Below are 26,154 nucleotides of genomic sequence, written 5' to 3'. Positions count from 1 at the left end.
AGTTTTTGAATTTAGAATGAGTTGCATGGCCTACCATCGCGAAGTTACTTCTCTACGGCTTGTAACCGGCGAAACATTTTGAATTTAGAACAAGTTTATTCGAAATCATCAATTGTTTTTTGTGGTGAAAGTGATGAAGACAAGACTAGTGAATTTCAAAGTGATTGTATTTACCTACTTGAATTGAAATTGAAGTGTATACTGTGTGAGTGAACTTATTCTATTAAATAACACGGTGTACAAAAATGTGATTAAAATGATTTTGCCGCTAATAATGTTATTTGGTGAGTAAAGGTTTCCATAATACGCGTTTCTGTTTTAGATTGGTTTAATTAACATATTATAATTACCTGAGAATCGACATATTTTTATTCAATGCGGTTACTTGTGTAAAGAAAGCTGTGACCATTTTTATTAGATTAAGGATTTTTGCCTTTACTGCTAGACGCCTAAAAGAAAGCTTATTTTTGTTAACAATTCAATTGAAAGGAAAATAGTTTATCCTTTATTTATTCCCATGTTACACCATTTATTATCGTATTTATAACTCCCCTAAAACCTCTTCTTACGGAGAAGAAGGAAAATTCGAATTCTGGAGCGGTATTTTATAGTCGAGTTCATAAATATGTGTACATTTCTTCACCTTAAATGCGTTTTGTTCCTTCTATTTATTTGGACAAGCGAGACACTTGTAATAGTACATTACGATACAAGTGCGTAAAAAAGGAAGTTCGAAACGAGTGGCGATAAATTAAAACACGACCGAAGGGAGTTTTTAAATCGACACGAGTTACGAATTTCCTTTTCGCACGTGTATCGTACGACGTTTTTCAGTATAGATGAGCTTCCGAAGTTTCGACCTGTTATATAATGAACCACTTCTCGCACTAGTGCGTAAAAAAAACACCATCTGTACTGAAAAAATATACACTACAGCATGTAAAGCGAATCGGTCGAATCTATTAGTGGTGAGTATAGGACATAAGAAATGTAATTTTATACAAGGAATTGGCGAAGCGGCTGACTGATACTACGGGGGACAAAACAGCTGGCAGCATTTCCTCGCTGAATCGCAATACTTATACCTTGAGCAGACACGGGACGTTATTCTTGTATTTTCATAGCCAATTTAAAGAGAAACTGTTAACTACATATGTATATTCATTCTGATCCCAGGATGATCCGAACCATTACTCCGTCGCAATTACTGTCCTTCCAAACCGCCGTAACATTATGACTCCACCGAGGTCAGGGTCCCTAACCAACGTCACAAACGCTTGCGTTACCTAAGCGTATCGGAACTAGCTTTCTCTATCGCTCTTCTGTCGTGGCGCACCTCGTACAATAGCGATCAAATAAAGAGGAGCTCTAAATAGTTATTTGTTATACAAGGGGGCAAAGTTGTATTTTAACGCCGAGTGTGGAATTGAAAAACGAGCAAGTAAAAGGATTCTATAGTTGAACCACGAGCGAAGCGAGTGGTTCGAGAATAGAATCCTGAATTTGCGAGTTTTTTAACACACGAGAAGTAAAATACATTTGCACCCGAGTGTAACACAAAACTTTTCTCCTCATATAGCGAGGAAACTACAACGCAAAAAATGCGTTTATCACTGCTTCCAGTAGTTCCACAGGTGGTAAATCATCTTTATTACTAGATTCACCTACCTTTATCAATTTTAAAGCAGTTAATTTGACTTTATTCAAGGTCAAATTACTTTACCCACTAGTGAATAAAATGCGTTTTTACCCGCTGGTATTAAAGGACAAAACACGTGTTTCCGAGCTAGTGAGGGGAAAAATAAATTATGAGCAATATTATTTGAGTTTACTGATTTTGCCTTGCTATCTTTTTAGAGCTTGAAAGAGGCGTACAGTACAGTCTAAGCTCGTGTAGGCGAACGCGTACCATGTTTGTATGAGAGATATGACAGGTCGACTGGTCGCGTTTTTGACAAGCGGTAACTGTGAGACCGAGAGGGGGTGGGCGGGACTTTCAGCGGAGTGCTTCAGTGGCCATACTGTACGATAGTACTCTTTATTACAGTGTGGTAGTGGCGCGACAGAGCCAGCCGGCGTTTCAATTGCCACGTCGCGTCAACAATGGTCACATTGGTCACTTCAGCCGGCTGAGCCGCATACGAATCGACAGTTTCGTCTAATGGAACGATAAGTGCACGATTATTTTCATTAGACTTATATTGACCGGGATATAGACCGTGAAAAAAAGAAAAAGGTAATCACGGTCTATATCCCGGTCAATATAAGTCTAATGATAAGTGCACGGACGGCCGATAGGTTTGGCTAAACTACTATTGTATAGCCGCGCCATTACACATTTCAGGTTTTATGACGTATAATGGAGCTAATCCTGAAATTGTTCAGGCACAAATATTTATAACTGTATGTACGTATGATATGGGATAGATTCAGTACGACATAATAGGTATTTACAATTTAGCATTAAACAAATGTATACCTAAGTACCTAAGACAAGCACGTCGCATTAATAATTTATCCATACTAATAATGTTATAAATTGGAAAGTGTGTGTGTTCGTTTGTCCGTCTTTCACGGCAAAATAGAGCGACGAATTGACGTGATTTTTTTAAGTGCAGATAATTGAAATGATGGAGAGTGACATAGGCTACTTTTTAACTTTTTCTAACACCCCACTTCTCTAAAATGGGGTGGTTGGACATTTGTATGGAGCCTTCTGCAATTTTGGAATTTAATGCGAACACAGCCGCGGGTAAAAGATAGTTATGAAATATATCTAAATAATATACAAATAGGATAAGAAAGAGGTTTTGTAAGTTATGAGAAAAGTATCTTTTTAGAACTGTCACTCTTATTTTATTATTACTATCATCCCGTGACCCTACTGACGATTATTATAGTATGTAATTAGTTTACTGAAATAATAAATAATAAGCTTACTTAGGTACCAGCGGGCGTATTATGCTTCTAATTTTATCACTTATCCACGTGGATAAAGCATCCGTCACGCTTTGGCAAGTACGTCAGTGTGAGAGTGACAGATGTCTTATCCACGTGGATAAGTGATAAAATTGGAAGCATGATACGCTGGCTGATGTAACATTATGTAACAATATGGCATGTAAGATCTATAATATGTAATTTATTTGTATTTATTAATAATATATTATGTATTTATTATAGTTATAGGTTATTATACTTTTGTTTTATTATAGTTCTTAAATAGGTAAATATATTTATATAAGTCCCTATTTTTTCTATAACGTAGTCCAATAAAATCAAGTCTTTATTAGAGTTCTTTACATATCCCGCACCTTTTTTGGTCTTCTCTGTTTGGCCTAAAGATTGACTGGTAGAGAATGCCATGTAGCATTAAGTCCGCCTTTTGTAACTGTATATTTTTACTGTGCAATCAAGTTTAAATAAATAAATAAATAAGATAATAACTATAATAAAGATCAATAAATTTCTGATTCAAAAATTGTTTGTATGGATGTCGATAAAATAGTCGATATTTAATTAAGCACTATTGAAAAGTGCATTTTTGCTCCCGTCGTCCGGGCTTTGTGAGTATACCAACAAAACGGAAGTTGAAATAAAACGAGAATGGTTCGGCGCGTGCCACCCACGTCTGTATTAATGACGGGTAGTTCAAACATAACTTCAAGAGCTTTTGTTTTTATTGTCATAAAAGATAAGGATAAACCCTTGGGCTTTGTCGGCATAAACTTATTTTATTTATAAGTCAAGTTGGAGCCGTAAATTAGAGAAGGTACATGGGCTTTACCTTTGTTTTGCTGACAATTATTTTGTTTCAAAGAGACATTTCCAGGAATTTCATACTGCAAAATGATTTTTACACAGCATATTTACTTCAAATAATTTCATTTCCGATTATCTAAGTTTCACGGAAAATATCTTTCATACAATTTCGTTTTAAAAACAATTTGCTCGTGTAATTTTATTTCACAGAAACATCTACCTATTTGTAGAAAAGTTACATCAGGACAATAATATTTTGAAAACAATTAATTATGGCACTGGTCCCACCAAAAGCGAGTAAACTTTATACATAGAAAACATCCATGGCATGTGTGCGTGCGTGCGTGCGTGCGTGCGTGCGTGCGTGCGTGCGTGCGTGCGTGCGTACGTGCGTGCGTGCGTGCGTGCTCTCAGGCTACTGGTAACCCGATAGTTTTGAGCACAGTATAATAAAGAGTACTATCGTACAGTATGGCCACTCCTCTCCCCGCTGAAAGTGCCGCCCACCCCCTCTCGGCTACCTCACAGTTACCGCCTGTCAAAAACGCGAACAGTCGACCTGTCATATCTCACTCATACAAGTATAGTACGCATTCACCTACACGAGCTTACACTATTTCATTCGCCAGTGTCCGAGGTGTGGTTTTGAGTAACGTCACAGTAAACGTTGCGTGTTATTGGCAGCGCTGAGCTCGGGGCACGAGATCACGCAGCTGCAGGTGCCGCTGCACGCGGACCCGCGGCGCGCGGCCGAGCTGCGCTGCGTATTCCGCATGGCGGGCCAGCGCCTGCACTCCGTCAAGTGGTACCGCGACCTGCACGAGATCTTCCGCTACAACCCCTCGCAGAAGGTAAACCATATTACCTACATCTAAAACAAAGCCAGTAAAATAAAACTATGGAAACGGATTAAATCGCGTATAATGAAATTAATGAATTTACAATACATCCCGCCCGACGTTTCGAAAACTTTACACCAGCGTTCGTGGTCAACGGGTGACTGAGGAAAAATTACAATGTGCAAAAATCTCAATGGCCTCGCGCAACATTCTGGGTATATACTGCGGGTGTAAGTTTGACAAGCCTCTGGTTCTTGCTAAGGAGAAGCGGTATATACCCAGAATGTTGCGCGAGGCCATTGTGATCAAGAAATATCCAAACTTTAATAGAGAAGATGGCTTTACTTTACCTCCGGCTTGGGATCCAGTAGTACATCTGATAATGGAACAAGCACGACGAAGACTGTGAGGCATTTGTGTTGTATGGTGTTGGACATTTGCAGTTGGTTTTTGTCAATTTTGTGTAGATTAATTGTTTTTGTGACGTCCTGCCTCACGTATTAGGTATTGGGGAATGAAATAACACAATATTTACGGATTTCGAATGTCCAGTTTGCACTCGTCCGCTCGCTGCCAGGGTTGCAGGCAGAATGCCTACCCCCCGCCCCGCTCCGGGCGAGTGTCAACTGACCTTCCTTTTATTATAATCATCTCATGACGTCACAGTTTTTTAAGATAGTAATGGTAATTTTTTTTAATATTGTATAACTAGCTTTATTTATAGTGTGTGAACCTGCCTTAGAAATCTATATTATTTATGGTCATGGTTCGTTAATATTTCTTGTATGTGGCCTATGTGGGTAGCTTTTGCACATTGTAATTTTTCCTCAGTCACCCGTTGACCACGAACGCTGTAAATAAGTATTCGAAACGTCGGATGAATTGTAAATTCATTAAACGCTATTTAATCCGTTTCCATAGTTTTATTTCATGAACTATTAAATTACTTTATTTCATTCGCTACCTATCTACTACCAGTACTAAAACACTATTGTTTCACTCGCTACTGACTATTAATACCTATCTACTGACTGTACAGCGTTCGTAGCCGAATGCACAAGCGCTCACGAAACGAAACACGTGTAAATACCTATCTCTGTCGGTCTTGCATATTGGCGTGACAGAGTCAGATTACCTTTCGCGGCGTTTCGTTTTCAGAAATGCCATTCGGCTAAGGCAGCAGCGCTAGTGCGCAGATTGCGTTTCTTCGAGCACTCCAAGGCTTTGCCCAAGCGGTCAATTTATAACCACCAGTTCTTCCACAGACGCAGATCCGTCTGTTCAACGTGACGGGCGTGATGGTGCAAGGTGGCGCGTGCGAGACGCAGCGGTGCGAGGCGGGCGGCGGCGGCGGCGGCGCGGGCGCGTGCGAGCAGCGGTGCGAGGTGCGCGTGATGCCGCCGCCGCAGGCCACGCGCGCCGCCTACACCTGCGAGGTCTCCACCGAGGGACCCATGTTCCAGATCGCGAGGCAGACCAAACACATGACCGTTGTCGGTGAGAATTAGCATAGTCTTGGTTTCCCCAAACATATCGACGCGGAATCGACTCTATAGCCGTCCAAAAATTGCTCGTTAGTATAAAGACGCTTAAAAACCGACGCGGATGTCGGACCGATATCCCATACATTACAGGCGTCATTTTGATTTTTTTCCAGACAAACATTGAAGTTTTTTAGGGTTCCGTACCTCAAAGAGGAAAAACGGAACCCTTATAGGATCACTCGCGTGTCTGTCTGTCCCTCTGTCACAGCCGATTTCTCCGAAACTACTGGACCGATTTACTTGAAATTTGGCACACGTATGTAAACCTGTGGCCCAAAGACGGACATGCAATATAATCAAATGAAATTAAACGAAATTTAATCATAAGGGGCACTTTTGGGGGTAAAATTGAAAATTAAAAATCAAAGTTATTAGAACTATATTGTGATACATATCAAATGAAAGAGCATTTTATAAGCATTTCAAATATATTTTTTTTATAGTTTTTATTTTGGTAATTTAGAAGTTATTTAAGAAAAATTACCATTCCCCCCCTTATCTCCGAAACTACTTAGCGTAAAATTTTCAAAAAAATACACGAGATAGCCCTCTACCTGTAGATTACAGGAAAACCTATTAGAAATCTACAGTCAAGCGTAAGTCGGACTTAAGAGAAAAAAACTCAAATTGAGATTTTCACTCACTGCCGCTGCAAGTACTTACTAAATGTTTTGAAATTTTGTGAGCGCCATGGACAGGTAGAAAGAAATTCATTTCTGTTTAGAAATTGTTAAAAATTTTAATCATTTGCCAAAATGACTTAAGTTCCTACTAAAAAAGAGGCGCTTAAGACTGTTTAGAACTGCACTGACCATAATATTGCCCTAATAGGTCCAAAAAATGGTGTATATATACGAAAACAAAAAAATTGTGCCACCGACAACCAAAATCTGAAGTCTATTTGCTCTATCTCTTATAGTTTCCAAAATATACGCAAAATCTTTAAAGTACAAATCTAGTGTACGTTGCTATCACATGTCGTCAGGCGCTCATGACCTTTTTGTATGGAAATGTCGAAATCCGACTCGCACTTTACCGATTTTCATAGAAAGTTGTGTTTTATTATAGTTTTGAAGGAGGTTTCTTGTTTTTAACCACCAACGCAAAAACGACGGAGTGTTATAATAATAATAGGTTTGACGCTTGACATGTCTGTCTGGCATCATAGCTCCCGAACGAATCAATCGATTTTGATTTAGTTTTTAATGTTTAAGGTGAATTCGTCGAGATTTTTTTATACCACGTAGGTGGCAAACATGCATACGGTCCGCCTGATGGAAAGCGGTCACTGTTACATATGGACGCCTGCCACTCAAGGAGTGGCACATGTGCGTTGCCGAGTCGACTCATTAGAAACTTGTACAAACCTGTACTTAGAAGGGGCCTGGGTGCCGACGACTCAAAGGACCGAAGGAAGGAGGAGGAAGGAAGGAGGAAGGATCTATTGTCCTAATTACTTCCGTAGGTCCTCCAGTTGCGATACAGGCTGCCAACATTTTAATTACACTTTGTGCATTTTAATCTTTCGGGTCGCATGACCACGCCGTTGATAGTTCATAATTAATGGGAAAATACTTGAACAGGCATCCACGACTACTTTCCTAGGTTTAAAGATTGATCAGGGCTTAAACTGGGACCAGCAAGTAGATAAACCGTGTGGTAGTCGGGGCAGTGCGTGCTTTGCCTTAGGTCGAGTTGCAAAGTCTGTGGCTCCAGAAGTAGCCCGGACATGCTATTTCGCCACTGTCCATTCATTAATACAGTACGTTGCGGAGGTCTGGTCTGGGGATGTTGTCCTGAATGGGAGAGGGTCTTTCGCTTTCAGAAACGAGCTGTCAGGATCGTTGCTCAGGTACCTGTAGACAGTAGACACTCCGGCCAAAGAACTCTTTAAAAAATAAGAATCCTTAAGCTAGGAACACACTACGCGGACGTCCGTCGTAAATCGACCGCGGACGGGGATCTGGACAATGAATATACACTTAACCGTGCTGGCATCGCTCGAAGACGTGGACGTGGCCTTCAATAAAAAATTTGGTTTTCCTATCAAGGTGACAGTCGTAGTCAATATCTTGATTCCATATCGATAAGATCTATATAAATCAAATATTTAATTTTGCCGTGGCCTATGTATTAGTATAACCTGATCGATTAAGATCTTGTTAAAAATAGTATGAAAAATAATTATCGTTTGTTGTTAAATTACCATTAGTAGTTCTGGCCTTTGATTGACGGTTTCAAAATTGTATGCCTAACAAGTTAATAATTGACCGCCTACAATGACGTTCGTTGAATCAACTTAAATCCCCTAAGGTTACTTAGTGTTTAATGCTCTCATACATTTTTGTTGCCTTTTTTGTAATCAGTTGTTATTTGAATTATGCAAGAATAGTTTAAATAAATAAAATAAATCTAAACAAAATATACACTTAACCGTGCAAACTATCGGTCGACGGACGTGGACGTGGCCTTGAGCGCATGGACGTCCGTTCGAAATCTGGCTCGCTGGATGTTTTGTTCCGTGCACACTGTTCGGTCGCGGTCGCGGTCGATTTACGACGGACGTCCGCGTAGTATGTTCCTAGCTTTACACTCATTACACTGCCTGCAATAGTTATCATGCAGGTAGCCATTTATGTAAGAGAGAACTTGGCAGCATACAAAACCAGGGGCGGCTCACTCCGCGATTCTATCGCCGCGCTACAAGTACATGTCAGCGGCCGCGAGTTCGCGGCCCATTCATTGGCGACGACCTTCGCGCGGCGCAATAATAGTTATTTGTATAATAGTTATTTGAAGAATCATGAACTTGCGAGTTATTTATAGAATCCTGAACTTGCGAGTTTTTTAACACACGAGAAGTAAAATACATTTGCACCCGAGTGTAACACAAAACTTTTCCCCTCACTGTAGCGAGGAAACTACAACGCAAGAAATGCGTTTATCACTGCTTCCAGTAGTTCCACAGGTGGTAAATGATCTTTATTACTAGATTCACCTACTTTTATCAATTTTAAAGCAGTTCATTTGAATTTATTCAAGGTCAAATTACTTTACCCACTCACTAGTGGGTAAAATGCGTTTTTACCCGCTGGTATTGAAGGACAAAACACGTGTTTCCGAGCTAGTGAGGGGAAAAATTCAATGTTGGCTGCTCGCGTGCGGTCCGTTTGTTAATGTAGGTAAGAATTTAGAATGGCGTCATTTTGTGAACATCAAAGGAGCCTTCCGTACTTGTACTATTATACATAATATATTCTGTGACAAAACTAATAACATGTGTTCCAAGTACAACATTCGAAATGCCGGAAAGTTAGTAGGTATCGACCGTAAATTGGCGAAATCCAATTTACGGTCAAATTAACACATGTGATGGACCCTGCCGTCTATAATAAATTGCCGCAATATGTGGTTGAAGCGCCTAGTGTGTCGAACTTTAAGTACCTATCGCTTAAAAAATTGGCTGGTCGAGCACCCGTTCTACACTAATGACAATTTTTTTATTACCTAATTAGAAAAATATTTTTGTGCATTTTTTATGTGAATATTGCCTAACTTTTTGTAATTTCAATCTTCTGTCTATTTATTTTCTAAGTATTATTGCTGTATAAATATTATTTTTTTAAATCAAATCTTGACGTGTAAAATGGCGTTACAAATATGAATAAATGAATATGAGTATAAGTAGTATGATTATTTTAACCATTGAAAGTTTGTACGGAACCCTCGGTGGGCGAGTCCAACTCGCACTTGGCCGGTTTTTTTTTAAAGCAGCTGCTGCTCAACTGCTCCGCCGACTACTCGCTGCCGCCCGCCGACCTGCGCTGGTACCTCGACGACGAGCTGCAGAAGGTTAGACAACACTTTACACTGAGGGGGAGCGCGGGGGAGGTACCTAGGTACCTACTGACCATGTGGACAGGCTGCACGGACTATTACTCGCTGCCGCCCGCCGACCTGCGCTGGTACCTCGACGACGAGCTGCAGAAGGTTAGACAACACTTTACAATGAGGGGGAGCGAGAATGATGCTAATGACTAATGAGCTGTCCTATCACCCCTTTTCATTTTGGAGTTGGTTTTAGGGACACCAGGGCATGCTTGTTCAATGTCGATAAGGGTGTCCGAGATGGTAAACCCTCTGTCGTTCTTACCTGGTCGGTCGTCGCACGTCGCCCGCCGCGGCACCTGTATACCTATTTTTTTTTAAATAGCCTATAGAGTGTTCCACTGCTGGGCAAAGACCTCCCCCCTAGATTTCCAATTTTCCCGATTAAGTGCGGCATCCGTCCAGTTGTTGAGAAAGGAGTCCAGGTCATCCCATCATCTCTTTCCAGGCTAACCCCTCGGGCGTTTGCGTTTTGGCACCCGTAGCTAACTTACCCACCCAACCACCAAGCCCACCGCTGTGGATGCATACGCCGTACATGGCCTGCCCAGTCCCACTTCAACCTGGCGGTTTTGACCCCAAATGCCTGTCTTGGCGCGCAACGTAGTGTTTCGAACCCGGTCAATCCTTTTCACCCCAATAATGATTTAAATTATTCTTGAACTCGGTGTGCCCGTCGTTTTCAAATAGTCTACGCCGCCCGAGTAGTGTAAGACCAGAATGTTGCTGATTGTTCGGCGTATGCATACAATTTATGCATCGTCGACTCAGGACACTTGTATGAGCTTCAATTGTTTGACATGCACCCGCTGCACGCCCAATATGAGTGTGCACTCATGCCTTACACTTATAGACCTTTTGTTGCAGTCTGAAGCGTGGCAGCGAACGGAGCTGAGCGCGCCGGCGGCGGGCGGGCTGCGCGCGTCGTGGCGCGTGCTGCGCGTGCGCGTGCCCGCCGCCGCCAGCGGCGCGCTGCGGGTACGCTGCGAGTCCGTGCTGCAGGTGAGTCTCACGGAGCTGAGCGCGCGGCGGCGGGCGGGCTGCGCGTGCGCGTGACTATCGCCGCCAGCGGCGCGCTGCGGGTACGCTGCGAGTCCGTGCTGCAGGTGACTCGCATGTCGTCATCTATTTTGCAGTCTAAGGGCCGGTCACATCAAACCGTCTGTCACCGTTAACGCATGGTTAAATTTTATTGTATGGGAAGTTTCACAGACGTCTGCTGCGTGACGATGATATGGCTGTCAAATGTGGTTGATGCAACTGGCCCTAAGGGGCATGGAACGACGGATGCTTATGGAACTTAAGCTGACAGTGCAATTGTTTTGTCAATTGTCTTCTTGTCAGGACGACAGCCACCAGGGAACGCATGCTCCGACCGTGGACGCTCAGCGTTTTTTGTCCAATCTGTGACTTACCGAGGTTTTCGTTCATGGATGCGTAAAACAGACATTATTTGCTGTATTCGATGTTTCTAAGATGAGATGTCAATTTGATAACTACCGATTAAACTTTTATTAAAAGAAAAAAATTATTTTATTTTCTTGACGTAAAAATATCCTATCCATATCCAATAGTTGACAAACATTAAAGTTCGAATCGGACAGAAGTTCTTCTAGGGTGTCAAATTGGGTAGTAACTTGTCTTTTCTGTGAACAGGTGGACCCACCCGTGGTGCGCGACGCTAGCGCCACCGTCACCATCTACTCGAGAACGCAGCTCTCTAAATATGTTTCTAATAAAGGTTAGTTACACTGATTTATATTCTCACGATTTTTACACATATTGAATAAAAAATAAGTTCAAAAACTAAAACCCAACTACTATAAAATGTGCTCTAAAAAGTATGAAACAAGATAGAATTATTTTGTGAAATAATAAACTTTAAGGTCAGTAGGTACATAAGTGGCATACGACCACGGTTATCTTCTGAATCTCTGCAAGTATTTATAAAATTTACAAACATATTATAACATTAAATTTATGTACTGAAAAGAATACACAGCTGTGAATTTCATGCATGATAATTTCACAAAATAGATCTATCTTGTTTCATACTTTTTAGAGCACATTTTATAGTAGTCGGGTTTTAGTTTTTGAACTTATTTTTTATTTAACTTACTTTGGGGTTACTATTCTATTTAAGCTTAAGACCGCGTGCGTCCGGCTTAGGGTTGCAAAAAAACGGTTTTTTTTCTGGCTTGAAAAAAAAACATGAAAAAAAAACCGTGTTTTTTTTCTAAAGTACGAAATCTCAAAATTTGAAAGTAGTTAATACTTTTATACGGTTTTTTAGACTTAATGTTAACTATTAAACGAATTTAATCATATAACTTTAATTTCTGGTCTTATAAAAGTAACATTTAAGAAATCTGTAGTTGGTAGTTATCATGCGCGGATCCAGGGGGGGGGTCATGGGGGTCATGACCCCCCCCTGGAGCCTAGGTTGGCCATACAAATAGACCACGTGACCCCCCTCCGAGGCCTGGGCCTTTACCACGTGACCCCCCCCTGGGCACGAAGCTGGATCCGCGCTTGGTAGTTATCACTTTTTACTGTTGGCAACACCACCGCCACACGCCTCCACGCTACACGCAGCATCGGGGATTCCCCAATAAACGTTTGTATACTGAATGTTAATTGAATTAAAATTTACGTTATTGTTATTGAAACACGTTACAACTCACGAAAAACCGTTATTGTCGTATTATTTGTTCATCTGAAAAAAAACCATATTTAGAAAAAAAACCAAGGTGCTCGGTTTTTTTTCATGTTTTTTTTTCACAATTCTGAAAAAAAACGTTTGGTTTTTTTTTTCTATTTACAACCCTAGTCCGGCTTCGCCCGACACTTTAAGTTAGAGGGCTCCGAAGGCGCCCGGCTAAGGACCGCGTGCGTCGGGCTTTGCCCGACACTTTATAGCAGGGGGAAATTAGCTAAAATTACGGCATAATTAATGGAAGGTTTTTTTAAATTGAAATATGTACGTTATAGACCGAAGTTATTTTTCATCAACCCTCCCCACTCCTCCCTCCTCTGCGTCACCCCTCTACCCTCCCTTAAAGTGCCGAAAATGCGGTTTTTCTCGATTTCTGACAAAACTGTTGAAGATACAGAAAAAGCGCGTAGGAACGAAGTAATCCTTAATAAATTTACTACAAATCATTCATTAACACTTTGGTTCTAGCACTTATAGTTTACGCGTGATCCGTCACGAAAGTTGGTCCTTTGCTGCAATCTTCTTTAGTGAATGTTAAGTTTTCGCCCAAAATGCATACGAAATCGTCGAAATTTGTTTGATATAACTAAAATATTGTAACTCATGACTAAAATAAAATTAAGGGGGAAAAATCACTACCATGGGTGGAGTTTCCAATATGTCTTGGAATTCCAGTAACTATTTAAGACGTAATATTTTCACGGTAGTAGTCGCTAGGAGTACCATTGATCTATATAGTGTATCTATGACTGGGGATGAGCTTTTGGTAGCTGTTGGTAGAGCCCTGGAGTATCAATCCAGTAGCCGTGAGTTCAAGTCCCACCCATGGTAGTGATTTGTCCCCCTGAAATTCATTTTCAGTTTATAATATTTTAGTAATATCAAACAGATTTCGTAAGCAATTTGGGAGAAAACTTAACATTCACTAAATAAAATTGCAGTAAAGGACCAACGTTTCTATAAGTGTGATGGATGCGGCACGCACCGCAAAAATTCTGCGTTGCGTTGCCGCGCCGCCAGTTTTTGCGGCAGGAAATCTATAAGTGCTAGAACCAAAGTCAAAGAATATTTCAGAATGACAATAGCAAGTTTCGAAGAACTGGTCTTTAAAATCTCACCTCGAATAAAAAAAACAATATATATTTAGAAAACCTGTCGGACCTCTGGAGATGCTGGGATTAACTAAATATGCCGAATACCGAATATTTACCGAATATTCGGCCCATCTCTAATATGAACGAAGGACGAAAGGACAGCCTTATAGACAGCAGGCAGGCAATTATGGTCGCGCGATAAATGATAAAAATATCAGGCCGTCCCTATCGCACTATTTGTAAGTGCGATAGGGACGGCCCGATGTTTTATCATTTATCGCGCGACCATGATTGCCCTGCAGCTTCTTATCGCTATCGGTGTCGAGTACTTATCTAAGTTAGGTATCTATTTTAAATATGACGGTGTAATTGTGTGCAGTACAGTACCTACAAAAAAATCGTACAGAAATTAAAAATAATAACAGTACGCTGAACCAAAATAATATATTACTTACAATACTATATATCATATCATTTTCCTCAGAGCATTTTTCCTGTCTTTGTGTATACTACCTATGGTTGGCCGTGTCGCAGTTGTTAGCTAAGCTACCCTTGTGTGCGTGCGTGATGACACGATTCGCTGGTTGTTCTTTTAGGTATTTAAGTACTTTTAGGTGTTTAAGTACTTTTAGGTATTTAAGACGCTACAGGAGCGAAAATGGAATGGAAAGGAAAGGGAGCCCTTTCAATTTGGGAATTATAGTTAAATATACTAGTGTTATTAACTAGATTTATCGAAAAAAATTGTCCATTCAGAAAAACTCAGTTAAAAGATATTGCGAAAAAAATCTTCAAAATCAAGGTTCCGCTCTCGACTGTTTCCTCCTTCAAAACTTAATGAATCGTAAGTGCGTTTTCACATTATCCGATCCGATATCGGATGTAGGACCGATATCCCATACATTATAGGCGCCATCTTGTATTTTTTCCATTGAAATCCTTACGACATCCGATATCGGATCGGATAATGTGAAAACGGCCTAACGGAATTTAATTACTAACAAAAATAATTGATTAGTCTATAATTTGGATGTTTAGATTATTGCAATCATTCATACGAATTGTTGACCGAAAACCACTCGACCATCCCGCGAAAGATATATTTAGAAGCCATAAAATACTGACCTTGCCAAGTATATATATACTGACAGCTTGTAACTATGTACGCGAGAACCTGCATAACTACAAAACTCTTAACAGAACGTCGCGTAGGCAGCCGCTGCTAATAGCTCCGACCCGACGGCTAGCGAAGGCCCGTGCGGCGCTCAGTGTTGTCGGTGCCAACATATACAACCATGTTCCCCTAAACATAAAAAACGCGAAAAGCAATCCAATATTCTCTAGAAAACTAAAGACTATGTTAATAGACCTTGCATGTTACAATGTACCTGAGTTTCTGCAAGTGACAAACCCATTGGCCCTAACACATCAAATATGTAATTTAGTACCTAATTAATTGAAAGATGTATCAACAAAATGTAAAATGTATTAACACTAATGTAGTAAATATAATAACTTAACTTAAGCACTGTTTGCTAAGTAAATCATTTGAAGTTACAAATTTATTATGATTATTATGAATAATGTACCAAATTAAGTAACAATGATCTGCATGTATACTATACTATGTATTATAAATTGACGTATAAATATTTTACTTTTATGAATAAATGATCTGAATCTGAATCTGAATCATTAAGACGCTACGGGAGCGAAAATGCTAAAATGGAAAGGAGCCCCCTTTCAATTTGGGAATTTTAGTTAAATATACTAGTTTTATTAACTAGATTTATCGAAAAAAAAAATCCATTAAGAACAACTCAGTTAAAAGATATTGCGAAAAAATCTTTGAAATCGAGGTTCCGCTCTCTTTTCCTCCTTCAAAACTTATTTAAACGGAACGAAATTTGAGAATCTGAATAAAAATGAAATAATCTGTATCGGACCGTTTAGATTTTTTGGACAATAGGCAAGATGACAGATTTTGAAAAAGTGTTTTAAAACATTCTTAACTATTGACTATATTCAAAAAATATATTATTTCTGCAATAATCAAAAGATTTATTGGAAAAAATGCCATTTTAATGAAACGTTCATAAATTTGCGCCAAAACGCGGTCACCGGTGTCATGGCGTCGCTGTGACGTCACACCTCAGTAAACAGTCAAGCGTATGTATTGCAAACGTTAGAGCCGAACAACAAATCCTTTAATAAATATGAATGCAAAAGTTTACAAGTGGTGTGCGGTCCCTCAATGCACAAATTCGTCACTAAAAACCCCTGACAAAGTGTTTGTGTATGTTCCAAACGAGAAAACGATGCGATTTAAGTGGCTTACTCTTGCGCGGCGGGATCCGAAAGCCATTAATGTTGATTCTTCCATTTATTTTTGTGAAGATCACTTTGACGTAAGTTGTAACGTTAATTAATATATTCCTAAATGGTGTGCCACTTTGTTTTACTACAAACAAACTAATAACAAGTAACATTAATTTTCCGAAGTAAATCTAACCTCAAAATGAATATACTTGTTAAATGATTTCTAGAGGTATATTCACCACTGTATTAATGTACCCATTTATTCATTTTCTAGTTGCCAAATGACATGGATAATTATATGGAGTATCACATCATGGGTTCTGTGGCAAAAATTAGGATGAAGCCAGGGTGTATACCCACCAGGTTTGACTGCCAACCAGATAGAAGAAAACGAGCCTCAGCTGAAACCATCCACCGACCATATATTACAAAAAAACAAAGACAAGATATTATTCAAGAATCTATAAAAGATCTGGAAGAGAAAAGTATTATAAACAAACCCTTAGAGCTAGAAGAGACATCAGTTGGAAGTTCAGGTAGGAGGCAAGTGCAGGTTCACTGTAGGAGTTGGGGTGGACTGCTAGAAATATTATAAAGTAAATATTAGTGTATATGTTTTTACCAATATACTCAAAAAGACAGGATTGATTTCTAAAATCAACACACCACTAGAATGCTATTTTAATGCTAAATAACAATAAAATAATAGGATGTAAAAGAAAAACTAGAGTGCAGCTGTAATTATATGTTTATTTCTTTATTCATGGTAATATTGCATAGTGAAAATGTGTTTATGTTTGTTATTATTAGGTAATAATTTTGAAAACTACTGAACTGAATTTTTAAAACTTCTTTTACCATTAGTATATTATTCCTGTTCAAAATATAAATCAATTTCTTATTCTGTTTATGTAAATTAGCAATTCAATTGTGCTGATTAAACCATTCTATAGGTAGTTATTTATGTTACAGGTTAGGTACTAAATGACTTAACTATTTGATAGCAAGGTACCTACACAACGTTAGATTATTACCTTGCATTCTGTACCTAGAGTACCTCATCTCATTATTTAAGAATTACTTGATAGTTATTTTTCATCTCTATACTGACTTGTGCTATTGGGTATTTAATTAATGAGTTTTTTTTTCAGCTGTGCATGGAGATGAAGTTATAGAAAATATTACACAGGAAAAAGATAAGACAGCAAATAAATCAATCCAAGTTTACATGACACACAAATTCAGAAGCAAAGCCGTTCAATCTGGAGTTAAAATTGTAAACCAGATGACATCACCATTGAAACAGGATCGCCAATCTGTCTCTACATCGCCATTTAAGATAACTAGATGCACTTCCAAAATCAAACCAACCACATCAAACATACACATAAGTTCAAGAAAAATATTTGTAGATGAAGCCCAGTCTGATAGTGATATTTCGTATACACCATCGATAATGGATGAAGGTACATCACAAACTATATCTGTTCAAACAAATTCAACTTCAGATTGCAGTGAGTTGCTACAAGATGATAAACAGAAAGAGGCAGCTCTAATGCTGCAGTGTACACTACTTAAAATCAACAGAAATCCTCGCTGTTATATAGGTGTTCCTTTAGACTGTCATTATTTATTAGGTCTAATCGAAGAATACACAAATATTCCTCCAGTTCATTTTCTCATGTGTTTAAAAAAGATTAGATTAAATAACTCATTCAGAGAGCTCGCTGATGATTTTTCCATGACACCAAGTTATGCTAGTAAGATATTTCTTAAAAATGTTCCTTTGTTGGCTAGTGTCATGCGTGCTTTTATTGTAAAATTAGATAAATATAATATAAAAAATAATTTACCAATGGCGTTCAGACATAAATATTATCATGTAAGTTGCATCATTGACTGCTTAGAAATAGAAATACAGAAGCCCTCGAAAGCTGTAAATCAATCTCTCTCCTGGTCTGAATACAAAAAGGCTAATACTATCAAGTATCTTATCTCCTGCACTCCAAATGGTCTAGTAAATTTTATATCACCTGGGTATGGAGGAAGAGTAACAGACACATGTTTGGTAGAATCATGTGATTTTATTAAATGTTTGCAACCAAGCATGTGTGTGATGGCCACAGAACACCCCACTAGAAGCCAAATGCAAGCGATATTGTTCGAGACGCAAATCACCAATCCTTGCGGGGTGAGGCGGGCGCGCACGGTGCTGCCATTGGTCGTTTCAAATAATGGCGCGCCTTTATGATTAGCAGTAGGGATGGGAATGGGACATGTCTATTATAGACAATGGTACCGGTACCAGTACTGTGGTGAATTTGTTTTGCAACAAATTATAATATTATAATTAAATTATAATAAGGCCTAGTTACCCTTCGGGTTGGAAGGTCAGATGGCAGTCGCTTTCATAAAACTAGTGCCTACGCCAAATCTTGGTAGTAGTTTCCAAAGCGGACCCCAGGCTCCCATGAGCCGTGGCGAATGCCGATGCCGGGATAACGCAAGGAGGATGATAATTGTGATAGCATCTCAATAAAAATCATTCTAGTAACTAATAACTAAACTGTGCATTTTTACTAACGTTTACTAAGTTAAATAACCAACTAAATATTCTAGACTAATCAATGAACTAAATACCACTACAGACTCTACAGATTCTAGATAATTATTCACTATTACAAATCTGCTTTCTTTTATATTTCATAAAATGGTAGCACATGGTACGAACGGCAGTACGAAGCTCCCGCAACAGACATAAACTAACATGGCCCCATGCCTAGTCGTTTACGTGAAAGGGATAGCATATCACATTGTAAACTCGGTAAAGAGGGATGGACGCGCCTCGGCGCCGCTCAGCACAACCATATTGACGTATAAATGAACTCCGCGGACAATAAACAATATTCAACAAAATAATTAATTTGACTTAACTGTGGAATGTTGTTCCATCTTTTTTACATGTAGAAGTGTTAGAAGACTTGCCACACCACTTTATGCTGTAAGAGACCATTGTTTGCAACCAAAATTGATTATTTAAGATTTTTTCCCGAGCGGACACGGACACTGTTAGCGGGTCGTATACTTGGGCGCTACTGATCGGTGTCGCACGCGTTCAAACTTTTATAAACCTGATTTGTCGTATGCTTGGTGACCGCGAGTCGCCCTGTAAGGGCCATCTTGTTGTATTGATCTGTGGTGATGGCTGATAGAGGTTTTAAGCATGTAGAATCATATTTACTCAAACAAGGAGTAAAATTAGTGCGACCTCCAAGTGTTGTAAAAGGTTCTAAGCTTTCAAAGACCGAGGTGAGGGAAACTAAACAAATTGCTAGCCTAAGAATACACATAGAGAGAGTGATTCGCCGCTTGAGAGAATTTAGTTTACTGAAACCACACGCATGTGTGAATCACAATTTAGTTAGAGTACTTGATGATAGTATAACCATTGCATGTGGTTTAATAAATTTACAGGATTCTTTAATTAAATAGGTAGCCTATGATAGCTGTAATTGAACTGTATAGGTGAAAAACTTAAGAAAGTCACCTGTTGTATGTGTGAGTGACGTGTTGGAATAGATAACACATATTTATAATTAGTAACACAAACAAAACAAACGCCTATTCGAACACGTCACTCACACATACAACAGGTGACTTTCTTAAGTTTTTCACCTATAATATCTTGTACCTACCTTTATGCAATAACCTGATTTAAATAGGAAAAAATAAAAGTAAAAATTCACTGTTTGTTTTATTTATTTATTATAACTAAATTACACATTGGTACAATAATGGGTACACAGTATCCTTCCATGAACTGACTAAAGCCAAAATAAGTTCTGAAACATATTTTTCATCATATTTCACACTTATTATATTTACATTTTTGTTCACACTATAATTACAGTCAGCAACACAAAAGTAACCTTTGTGATGATGTGACAAATACATTTGTATCTGCATCTGAGCGTAAAACTTTTTGGTTGGTTTTCCATTAATGACATAATTTTTGTAAGTCTTAGTACTTACTGGACACTTTATTTCTATAATGCTGTCATCACAGACCCCATCTGGTGATCCCGCTATCATGGGATATTTTTTACTTATAAATAAGCCACATTTATTAATTGTTTTCCCCAGACTGGTAGAGACGGTTTCCCTTACTTCATCTTCCAACAGTCTGCCACGTTTCATGGCATTGGTGTCTGGAATTCTTCCACCCATTATCAAAGCGATTAGTGTTCCATCAGTAGTTTTGCACCTACTAAATTCATATGCTCGTGAAGCTGTCACCCTTCCATATCTTAATTCGTGCCAAAGACCACTTTGATGTTGTTGTCTTGTTTTTTCCTCAACCAATTTAACATCTATGTCATTAAACAAAAGTTTTTCCAAGAAAGTGTCACAGGATCTTTCCTTATATTTAAATACCAATTTGTGCATGGAGAATGTATTTACTGTATTAGGCACATAATCTTCCTGAAATTTAATCAATTCACAATTGTGAAGTGGCCTTTTCCTTCCTTCCTCAATAAACTTCTCAAATACTACAGTATTTGTTGGCAAACTAGGCTTACCATTAGATAAGTCTTTTGCTGTTATATACTTTATGGTAGTTCCAACTCTCGATAGCTTAGATTTCATCCAGTAACATTCAACTGATGTAATGGATGGTTCTTCACTCCTGCGATGGACCCACATAAGAAAAGCTATAGCATGTTTGCAGCCTCCTTGTGATCCAATACAGTCATGGCATTGCACCGATACAACTGTTTCGTTGACTTCGTCAACTATTAATGTTACTCTATATAAGCTTCCGTGCACTTTCTGTTCCGGGCAGATTTTTGTCTTCACCACACATAGATTGCCATCGCGTTTTAACTGAACGTAGCTTACGGCATCATCACCATACGATGGCCTGGAGGATCTATAACAAAGAAATCGATTAGTAAGTAACGTTACATAAAACATTTTTTTCATAACGAAAACATAACCTCAAACACTAAACATATCAAGTGGTATTTTATAATTTTTATACATATATAACTTCAAAAATTTCACACATTTCATAAAGTATTAACCATACTTACACTGCAGTTTTTACATTTCTGGATTCTGCTGAACAGAAGTCTTTGTTTGATGCCAGGAACTGTCCCAGCATTAACACATCCACTCGGGGCAAATTGGAACTGTTTGCCTTACCTTGTTCCATGGCTTAATTAGTCATGGAACTAAGCAACAAATGGAGATAGATCTTATGATAGTCGAAATTTTTAATAGAATTCAGTGACAGAGTGACCACACAGTAAGTACAGTAACAGTATTTACAACGGTGTGACGTCACGCAATCTGATTGGTGTTTTAAAAAACATGGCGGATTTCAGTATTTTGTAATTTTATTTTCTAAAATAACATAATAATCTCGTCTTTATAAATAAAAATGGTATTTTTTCCTTAATATTTATACTAAATTTTACTAGATAGACACATTATTTTAATGTTTCTTGCTTACTGTCATCATCCCTATTGTTACCGATCTTGAGTATCCCTTTTTCGAGCCATATTGAAAAATGCCGTTTTTAGAAATTTTTGATTGGATCTAGCATCTTTTAAAATAAGAATAGCAAAAAATATCAAAACGGTCCGACTCAGATAAAAATAATAATAATCTGTGTCGAAAAAATCATTGCTCTATCTTCAAAAACCAAGGAGGAAATAGTCGAGAGCGTTTGTATGGAGAACTGACCTGTATTGTATCGTCTTAAGAAATCAGATTTGAATGTAAAATTATTTTTTCTTTTTTCTCCGTGTTTTCTAACGCGCTTATTTTTAGGAGGCGGTTTTTTTTTCATGGTTTGTTTAAGGTACACACCGACATGCTGTAAACATTTTTTAGTTTTTCGTAAGTTAGTCGTTAACGGTGGTCTACAGCTAAAATTGATCTACGACAGAAATGATCTGTACATATTAAAGTAAGTAGGGAAGAAAACCGCCATGCTGAAGTGTAAATTGTGCATGCCACGTCTGGTCTGTCGCATGCATGGTGAGACGACTTGGACGCCTTTATCAGTGACTGCATGGCCGGAAAAATAACACCAGAGGGAGTTGAGGAAATCAAGGGGAGAGGCCTTTGCCCAGCAGTAGGGCACTATAACGGGCTAATTAAAAAAATCTGTACCAGTTTAATTTTAATCTATTTTTAAGAAATGTTCCTACTAAAATGTAGATTCTAGCGAAAAAACGTACCTAGGTTTTTCCAGTTGAACATTATTTTTAGCTGCAAGCCACTATTTACGATTTAATCGATTTGAATAAAACTTGCCTACTAAATTATCCATTTGCATATTGATCGTAGCGAAAACACGTACGAAAACGACGTACGTTTTTCTGTTTTACTTTTTAAAGGCACAGGTCACACGTTTTTCATCAAATCTATGTCGTACCGTTTAGGTTTTTTGGCTAATTGTTACCAATCTTGAGTATCACTTTTTTTGCGCCATAATGAAAAAGGCCGTTTTTGGAAATTTTTGATTGACTCGAGCGTCTTTAAAAATAAAAATATCAAAACGTTCCAACACAGATAAGATTAATAATTAATAACAATCTGACTGGGAACAAATCAAATTATTTTATTGATTATTTTTTTGATTTGTTATTTAATAACCTAACAACAAAATTAAAATTTTGAAAAAACTCCCGACCGCGACATAGTGGACCGATTTTCATGAAACATGGCTAAGAACACTCCCGACTAACTCAGCTTTCAGACAAAAAAACTAAATTTAAATCGGTTCATCCGTTCGGGAACTACGATGCCACAGACATACACACACACACAGACAGACAAACAGACAAATAGACAGACAGACACGTCAAACTTATAACACCCCTTCGTTTTTGCGTCGGGGGTTAAAAATAGTCTTTCGCTATATCGTAATGCTGCAAAAGGATTCATATAGGAGGTGCAAGCACTAATTGTTGCCTTGGGCCTTGTCGTTTTTTCTTTCGTGTATGATGTCTATTTCAATTTATAGAATAATCTGTGTTGAAAAAATCAGTCTACCTTCAAAAACCAGGGAGGAAATAGTCGAGAGCGTTGGTATGGAAATTGAACCGTCCTGTATCGTCTAAAAATATAATCGATTGTCGATTTAGCCCCGCTCCCCAGCTGCCAGCTTGCAGACCTGAGGTTGACTATGATAAGAGAAGCATCTTAGCAGGTTGCCTCAAGGGCCTACTCCAAAATCCTCCCAGATTTCCGTCCATAGTCCATAATAGTGCGTAATTTTATTTTCACGAATTTATCGGATTCGGATCGGACGTAGTTCGAAAGCGCTCTATTTTTAACATAAGTACGTACCTATCGTCATATTCAGATAGAACGAATATTTTCTTTACCTATGTATTTACAAATTGTCAAATCTTTTGGGAATTACATAAAAGTCATAAAATTATTTATTTAATTAAATTTTGAAAAAAACTCCCGACCCCGACATAGTTTACCGATTTTCATGAAACATGACTAAGAACACTCCCGACTAACTCAGCTTTCAGACAAAAAAATCAATCTAAATCGGTTCATCCGTTTGGGAGCTACGATGCCACAATAAATCAAACGTTGAGGTTGGAATGAAAAAAAAATCCAAAGTGTTAATGAAGGATTTGTAGTAAATTTATCAAGGATTACGGTGCGTTTTGGCCAGGCCCCTGAAGGACACGCTTTTTCTGTATCTACAACGGTTTTGTCAGAAATCGCGAAAAACCGCATTTTCGGCTATTTAATGGGGGGAAGAGGGGTGACGCAGAGGGGGGAGGGATGGGGAGGGTTGATGAAAAATAACTTCGGCCTGTAATGTACATATCCCAATGAAAAAAAATCTTCCATTAATTATGCCAACATTTTCATACATAACTTTCCAGAAGCAACGGACTGGCGCCTTCGGCGCCCGGCTTAGGACAGCGTGCGTCGGGCTTTGCCCGACATATTAAGTTAGAGGGCGCCGAAGGCGCCCGGCTTAGGATCGCGTGCGTCAGGCTTCGCCCGACACTTTAAGCTAGAGGGTGGCTTCGGCGTCCGGCTTAGGACAGCGTGCGTCGGGTTTCGCCCTACACTTCAAGTTAGAGGGCGCCTTCGGCGCCCGGCTTAGAACAGCGTTCCGAGCTACAAAGTTACTGACAAAAATTTTTTATAAAAAAAGTTAACCGATTTCAAAAAATATTAAAAAGTAATAAAATATTATCATTATTATAAGTATTACGCGTTACCAACGGATATGTTTGAAGTCGGTGCCAAGCCTAATTTTGAAGAATACCACCATTTTGGTCCAACTCTGTAAGGATGCGTCTGTATAAGCAATTAAATTTAGAATACCAAAAAAGTGTGAACTCAGTCCATACTAAAGGTCTATGCTTCTAAAGTATTATAAGTTACCATTTACAGATAAGTAACAATTAATAAAATATTTTATTTGTTACAGGTGAAACAATCTTCGCCAACTCCAGTGTTGCAGTTTGGGTCTTCACTGTAATATCAAGGTTTACGAGCTTATGAGGATCGATTTAATGTCTGGTGATACTAGATGTAAGTGTAGATACATTTTTCTCTGAATAAGTGTTTAGTTCAGAGAGACTGAAATGTTTCATACGTGTCCATTAACCTAACAACAAAATTAAAATTTTGAAAAACCCCCGACCGCGATATAGTAGACCGATTTTCATCAAACATGGCTAAGAACACTCCCGACTGACTCAGCTTTCAGACAAAAAAAACTAAATTTAATTGGTTCATCCGTTCGGGAGCTACGATGCCACAGACAGACACACACACAGACAGACAGACACGTCAAACTTATAACACCCCGTCGTTTTTGCGTCGGGGGTTAAAAATTTGAATTTTATAAAAAAACCCTACATAGTGGACCGATTTCCATCAGACTGGCTAACAACACTGCCGACTAACTCAGCTTTCAGACAAAAAAAAACTAAATCTAAATCGGTTCATCCGTTCGGGAGCTACGATGACACAGACACACACACAGATAGACAGACAAACAGACAGACAGACAGACAGACAGACAGACAAACAGACAGACAGACACGTCAAACAACAAACTTATAACACCCCGTCGTTTTTGCGTCGGGGTTAAAAAAAACGAAATCTAAATCGGTTCATCCGTTTGGGAGCTACTATGACACAGACACACACACAGATAGACAGACAAACAGACAGACAGACAGACAGACAGACAGACAAACAGACAGACAGACACGTCAAACAACAAACTTATAACACCCCGTCGTTTTTGCGTCGGGGGTTAAAAAAAACGAAATCTAAATCGGTTCATCCGTTCGGGAGCTACGATGACACAGACACACACACAGATAGACAGACAAACAGACAGACAGACAGACAGACAGACAGACAGACAAACAGACAGACAGACACGTCAAACAACAAACTTATAACACCCCGTCGTTTTTGCGTCGGGGGTTAAAAAAAACGAAATCTAAATCGGTTCATCCGTTCGGGAGCTACGATGACACAGACACACACACAGATAGACAGACAAACAGACAGACAGACAGACAGACAGACAGACAAACAGACAGACAGACACGTCAAACAACAAACTTATAACACCCCGTCGTTTTTGCGTCGGGGGTTAAAAAAACGAAATCTAAATCGGTTCATCCGTTCGGGAGCTACGATGACACAGACACACACACAGATAGACAGACAAACAGACAGACAGACAGACAGACAGACAGACAGACAAACAGACAGACAGACACGTCAAACAACAAACTTATAACACCCCGTCGTTTTTGCGTCGGGGGTTAAAAAAAACGAAATCTAAATCGGTTCATCCGTTCGGGAGCTACGATGACACAGATGTCGTTTTTGCATCCGGGGTTAATAGTTATTTGTTATACAAGGGGGCAAAGTTGTATTTGAACGCCGAGTGTGGAATTGAAAAACGAGCAAGTGA

At 38.9% G+C, this 26,154-nt stretch overlaps 4 protein-coding genes across 5 annotated transcripts; 3 read left to right on the top strand and 1 right to left on the bottom strand.

Moving 5' to 3' along the window:
- Nucleotides 1–248: 248 nt before the first annotated feature.
- Nucleotides 249–6,109, top strand: LOC125233041. The gene is made up of 3 exons (XM_048138882.1): nt 249–284; nt 4,447–4,613; nt 5,867–6,109. The coding sequence occupies exons 1-3, from the start codon at nt 257–259 to the stop codon at nt 6,107–6,109; spliced, it is 438 nt and encodes a 145-aa protein (XP_047994839.1). The 5' UTR covers nt 249–256.
- A 2,006-nt stretch (nt 6,110–8,115) lies between these two features.
- Nucleotides 8,116–24,763, top strand: LOC125233102. Its single transcript, XM_048138966.1, has 5 exons — nt 8,116–8,196; nt 9,920–9,997; nt 10,901–11,035; nt 11,690–11,774; nt 24,643–24,763. The coding sequence occupies exons 1-5, from the start codon at nt 8,116–8,118 to the stop codon at nt 24,714–24,716; spliced, it is 453 nt and encodes a 150-aa protein (XP_047994923.1). The 3' UTR covers nt 24,717–24,763.
- On the top strand, nt 15,814–19,856 carry LOC125233650. Of its 2 annotated transcripts, XM_048139717.1 has the most exons (4): nt 15,814–16,251; nt 16,437–16,698; nt 17,314–18,275; nt 19,361–19,856. In XM_048139717.1, the coding sequence occupies exons 1-4, from the start codon at nt 16,060–16,062 to the stop codon at nt 19,652–19,654; spliced, it is 1,710 nt and encodes a 569-aa protein (XP_047995674.1). In that variant the 5' UTR covers nt 15,814–16,059; the 3' UTR covers nt 19,655–19,856. The 2 variants fall into 2 exon arrangements, with proteins under 2 accessions (XP_047995674.1, XP_047995675.1); XM_048139718.1 differs by having other exon boundaries at nt 15,814–16,698.
- Nucleotides 19,907–21,357, bottom strand: LOC125233652. Its single transcript, XM_048139719.1, has 2 exons — nt 21,256–21,357; nt 19,907–21,092 (listed from the first exon to the last, which is right to left on the bottom strand). The coding sequence occupies exons 1-2, from the start codon at nt 21,324–21,326 to the stop codon at nt 19,934–19,936; spliced, it is 1,230 nt and encodes a 409-aa protein (XP_047995676.1). The 5' UTR covers nt 21,327–21,357; the 3' UTR covers nt 19,907–19,933.
- Nucleotides 24,764–26,154: the final 1,391 nt, after the last annotated feature.

Source organism: Leguminivora glycinivorella, chromosome 14, assembly GCF_023078275.1.
Source record: "Leguminivora glycinivorella isolate SPB_JAAS2020 chromosome 14, LegGlyc_1.1, whole genome shotgun sequence".
Classification (NCBI taxonomy): Eukaryota; Metazoa; Arthropoda; class Insecta; order Lepidoptera; family Tortricidae; genus Leguminivora; species Leguminivora glycinivorella.
Note: the sequence above shows the minus strand (reverse complement) of the source record. Positions and strands in the feature narration are given on the sequence as shown.

What these genes read in the sequence shown, in the direction of transcription:
- LOC125233041 (XM_048138882.1), top strand. Translation starts at nt 257, where the DNA reads ATGATTTTGCCGCTAATAATGTTATTTG. An exon ending in GCCGCTAATAATGTTATTTG is followed by an intron (nt 285 to 4,446) that starts GTGAGTAAAGGT and finishes TGTTATTGGCAG; the next exon opens with CGCTGAGCTCGGGGCACGAG. An exon ending in GCTACAACCCCTCGCAGAAG is followed by an intron (nt 4,614 to 5,866) that starts GTAAACCATATT and finishes GTTCTTCCACAG; the next exon opens with ACGCAGATCCGTCTGTTCAA.
- LOC125233102 (XM_048138966.1), top strand. Translation starts at nt 8,116, where the DNA reads ATGAATATACACTTAACCGTGCTGGCATCGCTCGAAGACGTGGACGTG. An exon ending in AATTTGGTTTTCCTATCAAG is followed by an intron (nt 8,197 to 9,919) that starts GTGACAGTCGTA and finishes TTTTTAAAGCAG; the next exon opens with CTGCTGCTCAACTGCTCCGC. An exon ending in TAAATATGTTTCTAATAAAG is followed by an intron (nt 11,775 to 24,642) that starts GTTAGTTACACT and finishes TATTTGTTACAG; the next exon opens with GTGAAACAATCTTCGCCAAC.
- LOC125233650 (XM_048139717.1), top strand. Translation starts at nt 16,060, where the DNA reads ATGAATGCAAAAGTTTACAAGTGGTGTGCGGTCCCTCAATGCACAAAT. An exon ending in GACATCAGTTGGAAGTTCAG is followed by an intron (nt 16,699 to 17,313) that starts GTAGGAGGCAAG and finishes TTTTTTTTTCAG; the next exon opens with CTGTGCATGGAGATGAAGTT. An exon ending in GTTTGCAACCAAGCATGTGT is followed by an intron (nt 18,276 to 19,360) that starts GTGATGGCCACA and finishes TATTGATCTGTG; the next exon opens with GTGATGGCTGATAGAGGTTT.
- LOC125233652 (XM_048139719.1), bottom strand. Translation starts at nt 21,326, where the DNA reads ATGCTGGGACAGTTCCTGGCATCAAACAAAGACTTCTGTTCAGCAGAA. An exon ending in AGAAATGTAAAAACTGCAGT is followed by an intron (nt 21,093 to 21,255) that starts GTAAGTATGGTT and finishes TCTTTGTTATAG; the next exon opens with ATCCTCCAGGCCATCGTATG.